This window comes from Paramacrobiotus metropolitanus, unplaced genomic scaffold (assembly GCF_019649055.1).
Source record: "Paramacrobiotus metropolitanus isolate TYO unplaced genomic scaffold, Prichtersi_v1.0 Parri_scaffold0000002, whole genome shotgun sequence".
Lineage (NCBI taxonomy): Eukaryota > Metazoa > Tardigrada > Eutardigrada > Parachela > Macrobiotidae > Paramacrobiotus > Paramacrobiotus metropolitanus.
The window spans coordinates 2,477,756-2,494,323 of NW_026570222.1; the positions used below are offsets into that span (position 1 = coordinate 2,477,756).

At 42.4% G+C, this 16,568-nt stretch overlaps 5 protein-coding genes across 7 annotated transcripts in view; 3 read left to right on the forward strand and 2 right to left on the reverse strand.

The window, feature by feature from the left end:
* The window catches only part of LOC129587365 (streptogrisin-C-like), a 62,625-nt gene that overhangs the window by 35,183 nt on the left and 10,874 nt on the right, over positions 1 to 16,568 (reverse strand). The gene's annotated exons all lie outside the window — the stretch shown is intronic.
* Positions 613 to 7,850, reverse strand: LOC129587252 (uncharacterized). The gene is made up of 2 exons (XM_055480895.1): positions 7,280 to 7,850; positions 613 to 1,606 (listed from the first exon to the last, which is right to left on the reverse strand). The coding sequence occupies exons 1-2, from the start codon at positions 7,668 to 7,670 to the stop codon at positions 630 to 632; spliced, it is 1,368 nt and encodes a 455-aa protein (XP_055336870.1). The 5' UTR covers positions 7,671 to 7,850; the 3' UTR covers positions 613 to 629.
* Positions 10,456 to 11,830, forward strand: LOC129587408 (uncharacterized). The gene is made up of 3 exons (XM_055481150.1): positions 10,456 to 10,616; positions 11,155 to 11,313; positions 11,622 to 11,830. The coding sequence occupies exons 1-3, from the start codon at positions 10,565 to 10,567 to the stop codon at positions 11,822 to 11,824; spliced, it is 414 nt and encodes a 137-aa protein (XP_055337125.1). The 5' UTR covers positions 10,456 to 10,564; the 3' UTR covers positions 11,825 to 11,830.
* Positions 13,074 to 14,806, forward strand: LOC129587337 (V-type proton ATPase subunit D-like). Of its 3 annotated transcripts, none has more exons than XM_055481059.1 (3): positions 13,074 to 13,582; positions 13,759 to 13,917; positions 13,983 to 14,122. In XM_055481059.1, exons 1-3 carry the CDS (start codon positions 13,348 to 13,350, stop codon positions 14,015 to 14,017), a joined length of 429 nt encoding a protein of 142 aa, XP_055337034.1. In that variant the 5' UTR covers positions 13,074 to 13,347; the 3' UTR covers positions 14,018 to 14,122. The 3 variants fall into 3 exon arrangements, with proteins under 3 accessions (XP_055337034.1, XP_055337026.1, XP_055337018.1); XM_055481051.1 differs by having other exon boundaries at positions 13,980 to 14,117; XM_055481043.1 differs by having other exon boundaries at positions 13,759 to 14,806.
* LOC129587356 (uncharacterized) lies at positions 14,972 to 16,323 on the forward strand. The gene is made up of 2 exons (XM_055481069.1): positions 14,972 to 15,404; positions 15,676 to 16,323. The coding sequence occupies exons 1-2, from the start codon at positions 15,105 to 15,107 to the stop codon at positions 16,012 to 16,014; spliced, it is 639 nt and encodes a 212-aa protein (XP_055337044.1). The 5' UTR covers positions 14,972 to 15,104; the 3' UTR covers positions 16,015 to 16,323.

The following is a 16,568-nucleotide window of genomic DNA, read 5'->3' on the forward strand; positions in this document are numbered from 1 at the left end:
GTGCATTGCTAATATTAAAGGCAAAATTAATACAGTACAGTACTTACTTACTGCATCCGTAAATTCTGTAAATTATTTCATTGTATCATAATAATAGCATGTATATGATACAATGAAATAATACAAAAAACGTCGCACCGGCACTTTGGTGGATGGTAGCTTATTGTCAGATGTTTTGTATTTCTTCGAACTGTGTTAGCTATTAAATTCATTAAAAACCGTACGAGTACTCATTACAATTAATGTTAATAATTATCAGAGGTCCGCATTAAAAAAATTTTCAAAACACTGCAGTATCGTAATTTTCTAGCCTATAGTCTGCGGTAATTTTTACAGTTCTATAGAGGATAGTTAGTATAAAATATGGACGTATAAGTATGTCACAACAATAATTATCATTAGCCACCACTCATCCGCCAGTACTGTACAGGTTTTTGAGTTGGATTGACATACGAATTCTGTAGCTATACTGTAACACAGCCACGGGATGTAATATTCTTAACTGTTTCTGTTATTTCTGTTTTTTTTTGTAAATTTTGCATTCAGATATCGTGATAAAAATTTTAAAAGTCAATTGTAAACATTCCAGTTTGATTCAGTTTACGTTGCTTTCCTTTTTATTGCACACATTAGTTTTTGCGGAAGAATTTGGAATATATCCAAATCCTTAACCATACAATAAAATCCCAGTCATTCATAGTAATCTCAAAAATATTTTTCGCTATAAAAACAAATGTACTTTCTGTAAACAAATTATTTGCCCACATATAAATGCGAATAATCAAATACGGAGCATTTTCCAGAAACAAATTCAGCATCTGATGAATCATGGTCCAGATCATGGGCGGATTTTTATGAGCAAAATTGGTGGCACTCAATTGATACAAGCCGACACTTGGCAGAAAAATTTGAATGGAGATGAGCACCAGTATCGTGATCTTCAAAGCAGGTCCAATATTATTGTGCGCAGCTTCTTTACTGCCGGCTTCATAAACGTATTCCAGCAATTCCACCGAATCGATGATGTCCATCAGCACCCGGCCTTTCATATAGTCAATCACAGTTTTCTGACCTTTCTGATGGCGAGGTATCCGCTTGTGTCCGGAGACGACAAATGCAAACACTCCCGCCGTGCTGACAAAAGCCAGCTCCAGCATGTTGGATCCGAAGAGCATGTTGGGGTTTAAAGTGCTACCGAAGGTCACCAGAATGACCTGCATCTTGGCGATGAGTACACCGGCATACACCGCCCAGCTTATGTAAGCTAATGGCAGCGCACCCAGTTTGTACTTGCGTCGGATACGGCCGACGCTTAAACCGCTAATAATCTTGTCATCCCGGACTTTAAGTTGGCCTTGCAGGGTGTGATAGGCTTCCGCCACATCGGGGAAAATGCTAATGGATGAGGCGGTAGAGGTTTTTGAGTGGTTGTCCGCATCCAGCCGGTTGACTTCTGCAACGGCTGTCCGCTTCTGATTGTCAGCATCCTCTTCGTCGCTCTTTTCGGCTTCTTCGAACAACTCGGCCATGGTGGGTTCATATTTGTACTCCCAATCAACAGCATCCGGTGGAGCTGATCCATCCAGTTCATCTGTTGACGCGTCTCCTAGAAGGTGTGAAAAAACTAGCACTATGTATAAAATGTAAGCCCATAAAGGCAGAACCTAATATTATAGCCAAAGGTTACTGCGTAACCTGTGCAATTATTGGCAGCGTGTAGCCATTGGTCATCTGGGAGTGCAGGATTATGCTCCGCCCCAGGGAAGACCATATAAATATCCGCTCGGGGAAGTTTCCCTCTCAACGATCTTTTAGTTTGGTTTTGCGCTGCCAAGTTATAGTCCTAGAGACATTGATACCGCAGCGTAGAGTGCTAGTTTTTTTCCCTTCCGGTACGGGATGCGCGGGACGTGATCAATAAAAGCCGCCAACAAGGGCATCGCTCCAGCCATCACTCTGCTACCTCTCGTGGATCCGGACGCGGTGGTCATCGCGGGCGTAGCCGTCATCAGAGCTCTCAACCAAGCCGTCACAGCGAGCAGCATCGTCACCACAACGGCCAGCCACGTCACCACAATGAAAACCACCGTCACCACTCGGACCAGTCTTCATCGGGTGAGTCTTCCGTTAGCCGCTCTGTATCACGTTCACATACTCGTTCCGAGTCGCGGAGTAGATACACAAAGCTTTCTTCGCATGCGCGTAACCTACCACGGCCGCACCATCAGGCGCCGTACAAGGTAAACGCTAATGGCAAAAAGCGTCGACCGACGCCTACTGATTTGTCTTTTTCTGAGTTTCTGGTGTACAGTATGCGGACCGCATTACGATTAGCCAGAACAGTGTCGGGCGTGTACCAGAAATCTCTCGAAGAATATCTCGAATATCTTGAATTTCTGACGGTGCGCTATCGCGACTACAACGATGAATCAGTTTTAAAATTTGACGATGAATTTCGCCGTCAGGCAGATTTTGAAAAGTTTGACCTTTCTAACGTGCAGGAACGTGCTATGTTGTGTGACAAATTTTTTCACGCAAAAACACGTAGGAACGAAGAAAATACCAAAATTATTAAAAAGCAGCTTTTTCGTCCCTATAAACCACCAAAGCGGTACCGGCATGCATGTTGCTTTTTGTGGCAAGATAACCGCTGCACAGCAAACACGTGTTCCGGCTTCCCACACGTGTGTGGCCATTGTGGCGCCAACCACCAAGCCGTTAACTGTGGTAGAAGCGCAAACAATCGCAACGCCGGTCCCAGTCACATGTAAAGATTTACCCCTTGCCGCCGAAATTAACGCACCATCTTTGTTAATTGGCGGCAAGGCTGTGGCTGTTGACAGAGATCTCCTTCACAGGTGTTCTCTAACCCGTTCACTTAGTGTCTGGGAGAGAGAACTGCACTGCGACGAAGATGATGTCTTTATCTTAATGGGTATTGCAGAAGGCTTCAAGCTGGTGTCTGATATTGATGTTATTGTACCGGCTTCTTGTGCTAATTATGTGAGCGCCTTGAATGATAGCACTAAGCCTCTGCTTGACAAACTTTTCGCGAAGAGATGAATATGGGACGTTTATCAAAACAAGCTCATAAACCAATTCGCGTGCATGCTATTGGCGCCGTTCCCAAGAAGGGATCATTAATTCCCAGGCCGATCACTGATTGCAGCCGGCCATTTGATTGCTCATTAAACTCGTACATTGAGGTAGAATCTTTCTCATTTGATTCTATCGATCTCGTACTTGAAATGGCTAAGCCGGGCTGTTATTTTGCGGTTACTGATATTAAGTCAGCATACCGCTGGGTGCCGTGTATCCGGCACATCGGCAGTTACAAGGGTTTAAGTGGCAGTTTGAAGGCGAAGAGGAAAGTTATTTCGTTGACAATTTCCTTTGTTTTGGTCTTTCCAATGCTCCACACATATTCAATCGTATCTCGAAATCGATTGTACGCATGATGCAACGACGTGGGCATTTCGTTATTGCGTATTTAGATGATTTTTTAATAATAGCTTTCACACTTGAAGCTTGCCAAGCAGCCCAGCGGGATTTGATAAACCTGCTATTGTCGCTAGGTTTTGAAGTTAAAGCAGAAAAAATTGTAACCGCTACTCACCGTGTACAATTCTTGGGCTACATCATTGATTCGATCAATGAGCGTCTAGAGTTACCGGCTGATAAAATAGCAGCTTTAACAGATTTGGCAAAATCGTACTCTTTAAAGCAGAAGCTGACAAAAAAAGAGCTACAGATTATTGCCGGCCACATGGCTTTTGCAAGTAAAGCTATCTATGGCGCCAGAACGTTTGCGCGTATGTTTTATGACTGCATCGCTAAGCTTCAACGTCCTTGTGACCACCTAAGGTTAACAAAACTTCTTCGTAAAGAGTTAATTTGGTGGTACAAGTTTTCATCTACGGTCAATGGTTTATGCCCAATTACGTTGGGAAAAATTTGGCCTATTATGACGATCTCCACCGACGCATCGTTTTCCGGCTTCGGCGCAGTGTTTAACGGCCGCTGGTTAGCAGGTTGTTGGGCAGATATTATGGAGTCAGCTATTCCAACTGGCTTTAAGAGCAATTGGATGCTTTCACCAAAAATTAGCCCTGCGTTGCGCAAAAATATAAACTTTTTAGAGCTAATCGCAGCATGTCTTCCGGTGCTGGTATGGGCACAGTATTTCTCTGGCTCCAAAGTTCTGATTCTCAGCGATAACACCCAGACTGTCGCCTTTATAAATAGAGGTAGCACAAAAAATGCTGAAGCTTTACTCTGGTTAAAAGCAGTTTACTACGCCAGTTTAAAATTTAATTTTCGCGTCGCGGCTGTACATTCAGCGGGTGTCACAAATGTATTAGCAGACGCGCTAAGTCGGTTAAGTGAATCCTCTATTCACGTAAACCGGTTTTTGCAAAGTTTTTTGAAGCCATTCCCTGGTCCGAGCTTACCGCAAAATGTTCTTCGTAGCTACCCAAACCCAGTATCTGGAACAACGATTGAAGGATTTGCAGATGCATGGGATGGCGAGCACCACGCAGCGCACCCGTTTTTCTCAGTGGCGCCGTTTTGAAAATTTTTGCCGCGTTCATAACTTACGGGCATTACCGTCTTCGGTCCACACCGTATGCTTATATATATCGTACCTTTCTCGCATGCTACAGTATACTTCCATAATTAATTACATTAACAGTGTAGCTGCTTATCATAATTTCCACGGCTATGATTCGCCGAATTTAACGCATTTTACAATCAAACGCGCGTTACGTGGAGTTCAGCGGCAGCGCTGTGAACTCCCACTACGGCGGCGCACAATAACAGTAGACGATCTCTATGCAATACATAACCAGCTGACTAAATTGCCCCGACGTGTTCGCTATTGCTTTTGGGCAGCTTGCTTAATTGCATTCTTTTCCCTGTTACGATCGTCCAATTTATTTTTTAATGATCGTGGGTTGCACTTAACAATGGGTGATGTAAATTTCGGCAAAAACGTGACAGAGCTCACGGTAAAACAGCTTAAAACTAATAAGTTTAAAAGCTGCACGGTACGCATTCCGATTCCAAAATTGCCCGCATCACATCCGTTGTGTCCAACTAATGCGATTAATACTGCGGTTACTAAGCTGCCTTTCTCCCCAGACCGCGCATTATTGTCTTATATTCGTCATAATTCCGTTGTTGCTTTGTCCGCCAGTAGGTTCAACTCACTTTTACGGACAGCCTTACGCCATGCCGGCCTACCAACAACAAATGTATCTGCACACTCCTTTCGGCGGGGCGCAGCAACCTGTGCCCATTCACTGGATGTACCCGCAGATGTACTGAAGGCGCAAGGCAACTGGAGAAGCCGCTGCTTTGAACGCTATGTATCACGGGATTTCGACTTACGGCTACAGTTCTCCACCATCATATCGTCTCATCTCTCCTGAACTGGTTTGGTTTGTGTTTTTCTTTGTTCTCTGGGCGTTTTGAGGTTTCCGGTTGCACCCTCGGTACAACCGCCCTGTTTTGTTGTTTTTGTATGGTATTTCATATGCTCAGAATTAAATGCCGAACGAGAGAAAAACCGTCGTGTTGTTTGTTGCTTCTGCGTACGCGATACAATAATAGCCAAAGGTTACTGCGTAACCTGTGCAATTATTGGCAGCGTGTAGCCATTGGTCATCTGGGAGTGCAGGATTATGCTCCGCCCCAGGAAGACCATATAAATATCCGCTCGGGAAGTTTCCCTCTCAACGATCTTTTAGTTTGGTTTTGCGCTGCCAAGTTATAGTCCTAGAGACATTGATACCGCAGCGTAGAGTGCTAGTTTTTGATCTTCCCGCCATCCCTCCCTTACCAATGTCCACTGGTGTGGAGGTTTCCGGTTGCACCCTCGGTACAACCGCCCTGTTTTGTTGTTTTTTGTATGGTATTTCATATGCTCAGAATTAAATGCCGAACGAGAGAAAAAACCGTCGTGTTGTTTGTTGCTTCTGCGTACGCGATACAATAATGTAGTAGAATTAAACAGTTATTCTCTGCTTAGATAAAACTAAGCGTGCACCAAACTGCTAGAGTATTATTATTATTTGCAAATCATACAGAGTACAAAGTGTACTTATCACAACTTAAAGCAGTGATGATGATACCGTGCTCATGCTAGCTTACTATACCACCTGTTTTTGCGTTACCAAGAAGCTTCCCCTTGATATCGTTAGTAATTTTTGAGGTGTAAATATCAGTGCACGTGCACTCGTATTATTATTGGTTATTATTTTATACATATGTTGCAGCTACTTAATTAACTGCGGCAAGCGGTTTTTTGATTTTGAGCAGACGCTTGAAGAAGTTGCGCATGCTGTCATTGTTGGGGCTACTAGTAGTTAATCTGATGCTAACCATTTGGTACTTTGTGTTCTGTATTTTAATTAAATCACGGTAATTTCTCAGATAATACGACTATTATCTTGGGGAAAACTTGATGTGCGTATCAGGTATTACGGCTGTCTAATTGTAAATAACGCAATCTTTAAAAAATTACTTATTAGTATCGCTATATGTAAGTATTTCCAATATTCTAAAATTTAATTAACGGTTGAATGGTGGAGACAGTGCATCATAAAATGTACATGCACAAAAGTACGTAATTTTGCTAGATCCCTAATTGTTTAAATCTTTCTCCAAGCTGGTCTCACGCACCATGGAAAATAAACAAAAGAGTCTGTCTGATTCCGCCAGAAGCAGACAGTTCTTTGCCTCTGTTTTCCTTTCTGTCGCGGATTATGCGATGATTACAAAGTTTTGGGCGTCGCGTTTTTCAAATAGTTAACAAACCTTGACATCACAAAAAAGTACGGTATCATAATACGGAAGATTAATAGTCAATATAACGGCGGCACGCTTTTAGCACTCAGTGCGAACGTGCTTTATATTGTCAACTGCACATTGTCTGTTAGACACTTTCAAAATTTACTGCGAACAACACGCCTGCAATATCTAAAATGAGTGAAAAATATTAAGTCATTGTTAATTAATCATAAAATAACTCACAAGTGCGCTGAATGAGCGAAGATTTCGGTCAGAAGGAAAATACCAAAAAACGCATACGCCTGCGCACGATTACAAGTATTGTACTTGCATTGCAGTGCGCCGCAATACCGGTACCTAAATAAATCGTTTTCCGGCAGCGTTAACGCATCTTTTATTCGCTTTTGACGAGAGTGGAAAATTATTTTTACCAGTAAATTTTTTGGTTCTGTAGAACAGATTTTGTACATGCACCTAGTTCGTTTACCGTTCTCGCGATCATCAAATTCCGCGTCTGTGAACGGATGTAGAGATATTCTGGTACTGTCATGATCGTCGCTTATCTCTGATTTTGGCTCGTTCGGATCATCAGTTCGGGTTTCTTCTTTCTTCCGTCTTCTTCGATGTCTCCTGGGCGCTTTGTTTCCGCTATTTTGTTTGATTTGATTTTGCTTAAAATATAAATCCGCGTAGACATAAGATAATAAAAAAATGCCAATGACCACAATATCAGCCGCTATCCATCCGAATGCATGTATATTTCCGCCGTAATGAACCAGGTACCAATCTAAAATCACCGCCTGAAGGGTCAAAATAACAACACTGGACGTTCGCAAAAAGAATTCCGTTACGGTCGGCCGAGGAAGTTTACAAAACATTTGCACAGTTTAAATTGAAGTTTCGTTTTGATTAATCCAGGTTGCCCTTAGAATACCCCCATTTGCGCACTTAATTATAATATCACACGTTATGCCATTAATAGCGATGCACTTAACTTGTTTGAAAGAGAAGACACACCTTGCAAACGCTTTCTGTGTGTGATTCCGCATTTTTTCTTAAACAAGTGTTGACTGTTAGCTCAAAGTACCAACGTACCTAGTATGCGTCAGGCGGGACCGAAGGAAGAGAATCAATATTAAACGAAACGCGCACATGCCGGTGATTATCCGGTATTTTGGATCGTGATTCATCCTTGACAATTCATTGACGGCTAGTTGCCGCAAAAAGTGTAGACGCTACAGAAACATGTTTCTGTTCATATGTACAATTCTGAAAAATGATGTACATGAAGTATATTATTTTGTACAGAAACAAACCTGTACAGGTTTTTCAGAATCCAAACCAATGCACCGTAAAGCAAATGCTAGAAAATTTGTAAACAGCGTCGAGCACATCATGATCGTGATAATCTTTACAATAACTGAGAAATTTAAAACCGGGAAACTAAAGAGACTTGCACATATCAGTCGCGACCACACATGCGAGCCAAATATACAAATACAATACGCACCGTAATTCATACAGTATTTCCATGCATTTTAAATATCGTCTTAAAATTTGTACTTGCGTCTTGCACTCATCTAACGGGGTGTACCGTTTACCGTAGGGTTTACCGTAATGCTTAAGTTAAAAAATATGCGAAATGCACAATTGTTATCACTTCCAGTGGCTCACCAATTAATTATAAAGTTTCAAGGGCAGTGTGCCACTTTTTATGTTTGTCAACACCTCCATAAGACGCGCGCAATCGAAATGACAAGCATCGTCGTGCATACGGTGAAACAAATACTGTACGGTAGATCTATGCACGTATAACGTGTTTGCGAAGTCCGAAAACTTATAATTGTTGGGAAACGTTGCGAATCAGCACATATTATGCAAGGTCGAAGACAATGCACAACAGTTATGTGGGAAACACAATTAATCAAATTGCTCTTAGTTTGTTGACCATACGGTAAAAATGTACAGTAAGAACAGTGCGCACAAACTGCGTTTTTCATAATCAGTAATGACAAATGTGCTCATATCGCGATTGTTTTTGACGTTTGAGGGCAGTTTTAAAAATTTTAATTTTTGAAGCGTAGAGAGGTGTGTGGTGCGTTGGTAACAGCATTAATTATGCACAAAGCACAACCTAAACAGCGATTACTGATTTGGTCTTTTGTCCGACCTTTGCCGCTTAAACCGAGCCCAAATAAAAATGTATATCGTGTATCAAGTATTTAAATATGTAACACAAAGGTTTTACTTACAAAATTGAAAAGGAGGCGCCCTTTTGTACAAATTTTACCTCGAAAAGACAACTCTCGTTTGGTTGACAGCGCATGGAAGATCATTCTAAAATAAACTGTAAGATATACTTAGCCAGTAATTAGCCGGTGACAGATTTCATTTGCATATTTTACAAAATAAAACTTTTCAGAATCAGAACATATCCGTATCAACAACATAGCTAAATGCATTCCATCGCATTGGTAATGGTATGCAAAACGGTCTAAAAGTTATGCTACAGTACATAGCTGGTTGAGGTAACCCTTATTAATTTCAATCGAAGTAAATCGGTTATTATTTAGCTATAAACAAACAAACAAGGCGAAGCATTTACAGTGCGTGTTTTCCAGTTGACCAAAACTGTACACTCGTACGCTGTAGGCAGAAAGCCTGCTAACCGTTGACTTGGAGAAGCCTTGTGGACATGCTGAAACCAGCAGGCGATTTTAAAAACTGTTGTGATCTTTATGTCGATTGTTGCTTCTGTCACTGAGTTCTGTGTTATTATTATAATTCTGTGTTATTATTATTATTCTGTGTTATTGTTATCTACTAATTACAGCACTTATACTAATATCTACGGCACGGGTACATCATGCTGTGTTGTACAGGATCACAATACCTGCGCCATTAAAATTATAAAAGATTTTTTAGAAAAAAATCCCGGTTTACAGAAAAAGAATAAAAAAAACGTTGACATAAAAAATCTACGGAAACGGTGATTGAAAGCGAATTGGGAAAGCATATAGACTCCTTTTATCTCGCGCCACCAACACCAACAAGAAAATTTTCAGTCGATTTTAAATTATGGTACTGTAACACCAAGCTACCTTACAAACTGCTGCAGTACCAACCTTTGCATGGAAATCAAGTAGGTATACTAGCTAAGTATACTTACATATCCGTTGCACACAATAAAAATTAATATCTGATGTATGTGATTGACGCCGACTGAGTTGCTACCACCAATCAAAAACTTTCAATTCAAAATTCAAAAGAGCTGCTCTTATGCTAGCGTAATTGTTGCAGTAGTTCTCGCATTACACCATCTTGACGGAGAAGATTGTTACGAAGAGTTAAAAAGCTGCCATCAATTATTGAAAGCTATACTTTTCCGTCGATCCAATTTTGTTACCGCAAACGCAAAACAGCTCCATAAGCAGGTAGACAAAGGAAATGCACGCTTGAACATAATCAGCGGTAATGATGAAAACGTAATCTTACCGTAATATCATCAGCTATTAGAAAATAATGTGAATATACAGACAGTAATGGCAACAAGAGCAATCGCTCGTTCGTCGATTGACAGGTGCATAGCGAGCGATTTGTCTAATTTGATAGGATTCCCTTGAACCGTATATAAACCCGCTCACACATTTTTTAGAAAGCTGTGGCTGTTTCCATTATCGCAACTTATCATTAAGTGTAGGGAGTAAGCACCCATATATATTACATCCAATCTTCTATATTCACTCATAAAAGAAAAGCATTTCAATCTGCCATGATTTCCGGGAAAGTTATCGCGTTGTTGCTGATCGCCAGATTTGCTGTCGGTAGGAAATTTTTGTTTACTTTCCATCTACATAATTTGCAAGTTCGGATAGCTAAATTGTGCGATAATTTACTATTGTAGCATGCATTTTAAAATATTGTAAACGCAAAAATTAAAATTTTCTCGCATTTCAACACATACATATTTTTTATTTGCTATAATTACTTATTATCATCCGCTGTCAGCTTTGATTTTATCGGAACTTTACGTACCTTACATACAGACTACGTACTTTACGTACTTGACTTACCTCTCTAGTTTTATTCGTGCACCAAAAGGGCATAGTTTCGGTGTACATGTAATACTTTGTGTCTGATTCCGTAATAACCAAGTGTGACATACACAGCGGTAATGCGTTCCCACGGGTAGTATGCCGTGGGAAGGTGCGCTATTGAACACACACCAGCAAGGTCCAGATAGGTAGTCATTGTAGTTATGTAGGATGCGCAATACACCCGACCATGTTTACGAGAACTGATTGGCAGCTACATTTTTGGACTGTAATTCTATGTCAACCTTACGTGTACGCAATTCTTCAGCACAAAACGACGTAAAGTGCACCCCGGATGGATGGAGAGCGATTGGTAAAAACGGTATGTGCGTGAGCACAGATGACCTTGACGCCAAATGTTCCGACAAGGAAGTCAGTGCATCCCGAGTGGATTGTATGGGTTTCGATGGCGCATGGTGCTGTTACGGTAAGCCCTATTAAATTCCGTTACGTTAGAAGTGCAGACTTCTGAGTTGTTCTTTAGTAATTTGCGGTGTTGTAATACCTTAGTGTCAAAAGACATTATTTTTTGCAGCTAGACTAACATATTCACTAGTCACAATGTCGGTGTATAATTACTGTACTGTAATCCTATCGGCTATCATCTACAGACGTCCTTAATTTACCCACCGGCGGATTCTTTGAACTGTCGATTAAAACACTGAATGTTAAGATGTTAACGTGAAAGCGATACAATGCGAAGATTACCTAACAATTTTTGCGGTTCCTACATAGTGCCCTTACCAAAAGCCAACTCGGCCATGAAAGTCAATGTCAAGCAGGCCATGGCCCCGTCGGCTGGCTCATACAATTATGGCACCACCTCTGTGGTGACTGTGCCACCGCCACCTCCTCCCCCAACCACCGCTTATACTCCAGCACCGCCAGCGAGCACGACCACCCCGGCGCCCCCGCCACCCACCACCACTACCCCATGACCCGCCTCCTCCACCGCTGCTTAGCATGCTCCAGCTACGCCGCTAGCACGACTACCCCGGCGCCCCCGCCACCCACCACCACCTATGCCACCACCACGACGATGACCACTACTACAATGACGCCAGACTACTGCCTGCACTGCTATTCGTTGATCCGCCGCCACCGCGATTGACGTTCTGATATATGCTGCCATGATGACCGAACGGTGGGCGCCATGCTGCCGCGTTTTCTTTACTGTGCTTGCACCACTTTCTACCGCCGCCATGCCCGCCGCCTGACGTACGCTGCGGAACTGGCTGGATATAAAGGTATATACTTCTGCACCCTATGCCGCCACTGCCGGTGATACCACACGTTGATGCGGACCGCCGGCGACTACCTACACTGCTCTTTCGCTGATGACCACCTGACGTTGGTGGGCCTAGCGACAACATGCCACCACCGCCAATGACCACCACAAGCGGGACCGCGCCGGCGACCATACCACTACCACTGCGCCAGTACCACCATGACGATATCAACGACAGCTATACTACCACTACGCCGATGACCACCACAACCATGACACCGACAACTACCACCTACGCCCAAACCACCACCACCACGCCAAAGGTCGTCGTAACGACGTATGCCACTGCTAGCCCCATAACCGTAACCGTAACACCCATGCCGGTAACCACAACGACCCCGACGGTGACCATGACTCCGGGAGCCACCACCACCTACGCTGCATATGCATCGGCTAACAAGATGGCATCTGGGGACAAGGTGTCCGTCGGTGGCAGTGCTAATGTTGCCTCGGCAGCCAAACGCATCCATCGTATTCGTGTCAAGTAAGCCTGGAGGACTACCGGAAGTATTCTACCTGGCGAAAGCCGTTCCTTAACAGTCACCGGTCGTGCAGTGTCTTACCATGATCTGATTTTTTATACTAATTTATGAAAGCAGTTTTCTAATTAGCTACCGAGAAGAGAGAATTAATTATTTAAGTTATGGCGACGAAAAATGGGAGCCCCTCGCTCGTGCTGGAATCGAACACGCAATAGTTTTGTATACTTTCAGTTTCCTTGTGAAGCAAAAAAATTTGAATAAGAATTTTTTGTCATAAAGAATGCACAACATGGTACCAGTTGACAAACTAATAGAAGAATTACGTACATAATTACATTAGTAATAATAAGTTCTGACGAGATGTTGTTGTCAAGGTCAAGGTTCGATCCTTGCCTCGAGCTCAGGTGAACACAGGAATTGTCAAGTACGAAGTTAAGGTTGCATTCATGCGCTGTATGCAGACTGATAAACAGCAGACAAGCGATGGTGCTAAAATTTGCGCAAGACAAGCAGCGCACAGGACAATCCAGGATAAACGGCATAAACAATAAAAAAAACTCATAAAAAAATCAGATTTTGCAACCGACATTACTTTGGTGCAAACATGCGCAAAGATCACGGCTGGATGATAATTTTTTTAAGGAGAAGAGCTTTTTATATGAAAGGGAGAATAGCAAATTAGCCATTTTAAATGGAAAGTGGAGGGAAAGACCGCATCAATGTTTATCCATCTCGTGTGGCGCTTACAGGAATGCGCAATCGGTTGACGCTTTCGGAGAAGGGCGCCAATCTTCTCCAGAAACGCGCGGATGCCCTGGCCTTCCATTACCGAGCCAAATCCAACAAAGCCCTTCGAAACATTTTGGAAATGCAGCTGGCAGTTAAGAAAGCGCGTATCAGCATGGCAGAAGTAAATTTTATCGCAGGTGCATTTGTTAAATACGGAGTACCCCTACAATATGTCAAATTCGCATTATAGTTATGTGCAGTGTCACCGTGCCTTTGTAGTGGACATGTTTCTCATTAGGTGCTAGCAGTTTCCGTTAGCCAAAACATACGACTCTGGTGTATGTTATCTTTGTTATTTTGTTGTTCTTTTAAGGTAACCAAAATCATCAGATTCTGGAATGTGTCGGCCCAAGCGCTCGTTTGCAGCTAAAGATCAATATTAAGAATATCGCGGGCGTGAAATTACTGGATTTCGAAGAAATTCTCGATACTACAGGCACAGACCGCAGTAGACTTATCGGACTGGGACGAGGTGCTGAGCGCTTGAATCGGTGCCGTATTGTGTTCCGTAACCTTGTCACATTGATAATTCAGCAGGCGACGCTGAGGTATTCCCTAAAGGTCATCGATAAAACTCTATCGGCTACTAACTGCCGCATAAACGGGCTGAAAAATGTCGTTGTGCCGCGACTGCAGCGCACTATTAATCATATCATCTCGGAATTAGACGAGGAAGAACGAGAAGAACATTTTCGGCGGAAGAAGATACAGATAAAGAAACGCTTTGCGAAAAGTATGGAGTTAGAACAACGACGTCGAGCACTGGCGATTTTGTAGCAGGCTTTATTTGCTTGCCCGGATAATAGTGAGCGTTTGGTTACAAACGCATGCACACCAGGTGCCTGAGAATTAAACAGTTAATAATGTTAGTAATATAACGATATGGTCGACAACAAAGATGTGTTTCCGGTCTTCAGAAGCGTTGATTTATGATTGGATTCGGGTGTGATGCTGTCCTACGCACTTCCATATTTTATCTTTATATTGCTGTGATAAGCAGCATAATTATCGGTAATTTACTTTTAAGTCTTCTTTGTTGAGCATTTATTTTGTGTCATAGTCTGATTTGCTACTGGTCTGTTGTATTTTGATATTGTATGTCTAATCGTACCGGATTTATTATACATGTAAGTATGAACATGTATCGGGTTTCTTCATTCCAAGTATTTCCTGCTTCGTTTCAGTGCTTTTTACTTAGGAGTTAGGTGCAGTATGATTTTTATGTTTTGGACTAATGACGGTGGTCCTTGAAATATGAAGATTGATTGCCGCGTTCTGTGCATTAAATGCAGCATTCATGCAATTAGCTCCGAAAGTTTCCGTAATAACGCATAAATGATATGGATCGAGAATACGCGCAAGAGACTTTCCGGTAATTTTGAACTTTGCACTATTGTGCGGTGGTTGCAGAAGCATGTTGTACACAGTAGGTCACTGGACATTAAAAGTGGCAGGCAATCACACGAGCCTTGTCTATCTTCGTACAAGTTATCAGCGCAGTGATCAAACGCATTTTGTCGCAAAACGTTTTGTAGAAGTTAACGTGCGCTGCATGACAGAACCAGAAACCCGTAATCAGCGTTAGTTATTGTCGCGCTTGCAAATTATCGTGGAATTTTGTTTCTGAATATATTCAGCATATTTTGCCGGCACATTAAGATGATTGATGAACCGAATGTGTATTACGAGCAGCTGCTGTCCGTCATTCGACCGAATCCGCTGTGTCCCAACGGCAAAATCTTGTTGTGCAAATGGTTGACGGGAGATTTTAAGGACCGCTACACCGGATTATGGGGACCAGCACCGACGAATGATGATCACAGTTTGCGACAGGCGCTTGTCCGACTCGCAGCAACGGCCAATGGAACGTCTTCCTATCCTAAAATCCAATCGGACAAACTTGAGCTGATGGCCGTGCTGCGTTTCGATGTACCTGTGGACAATCTGGAATACATTTACGTACGTAAAAAAATCGCAGAGTATAAAATGTCTACAGTGCCATTTTTCCATAAAATTCAGAAATCCACAAACAAATACGGCGATTTTTGCACCATTAATAAATATTGTACAGGTACCTAGCGCTCAGAACTTGTGCTTGGATACTCGTACAGTGATTGCGATTAATACAGCAGAGATTTTAATGCTGCAGAGATTAATGCTGCAGAGATTTTAATGCTGCAGAGAGAGCAGCGTAAATTTTTCTTTTAATTTTCAGTTTGTGATGGTGTAGGTGACTGAGTTGGGCCCGAGCGCTCTGAATACGCCGGGATCACGACACAATTCCGATTCTGACTCGCCACTGACCCCGACCGGCAAAGTGAGCAGCGTCAATCCGTTCACCCAGAACGCCACGTTCATCTGCGAATGGTTCGATCTGGATAAAATACCCTACGCGCAGATGCCGGCCGACGATTTAATCTGGTACGCGAAAGTCTTGGACGGAAAACGCGTGGAAGGATCGTTCAGTTTTGCCGGCGAGCCGAAATACACCGTCAAAAACTTTGTCCTCAACGAGGTGAAACATCTCGTGGAACCTGGAGACATAATCGCTCCAGCTGCCTACGACTAGCGAAACTAGTATAATAGCTAACATCGTCATAAATTTATTATCATTTTGGAACTTATGGCGACACTACGTACCTGTCCATTGCACGGCTTTGGCGGTCAGTAAATGCACAAAGATTGCTCATTTTCCTACATTTGCTACTTCGTATTTAACTTTCATTGATTTAATGATTTTTCTATGGATTAAATCATTGTTGTGAATTTCTCACAATCGGTTTCAGACTTTCAGTAAACCATTTAGTTGCATACTTTCGAGTTAATTGTGGCATTTCGTGTGCACCATCCATTTGGTTGATTAAAGCTCGATTATTGAGTTGCTCCTTGAGCTTTGTGAAACACTTGCACCGTAGCTGAAAAATGAAAATGAAGCATTGATTGGTTATCGAAAAAAAGCCAATGCGTTTTGATGCTATCTTTAGAGAAGGCGCTATCTAATGCACAATACAAATGCATTCATCCATTGTGATTGTCACAATTCATTGGTATCAAACAGATTAATAAAACCGGGTGTCACAATTTGAATTTCGTCCAGGTGCACCATGCAGTCGTTACCCTAAT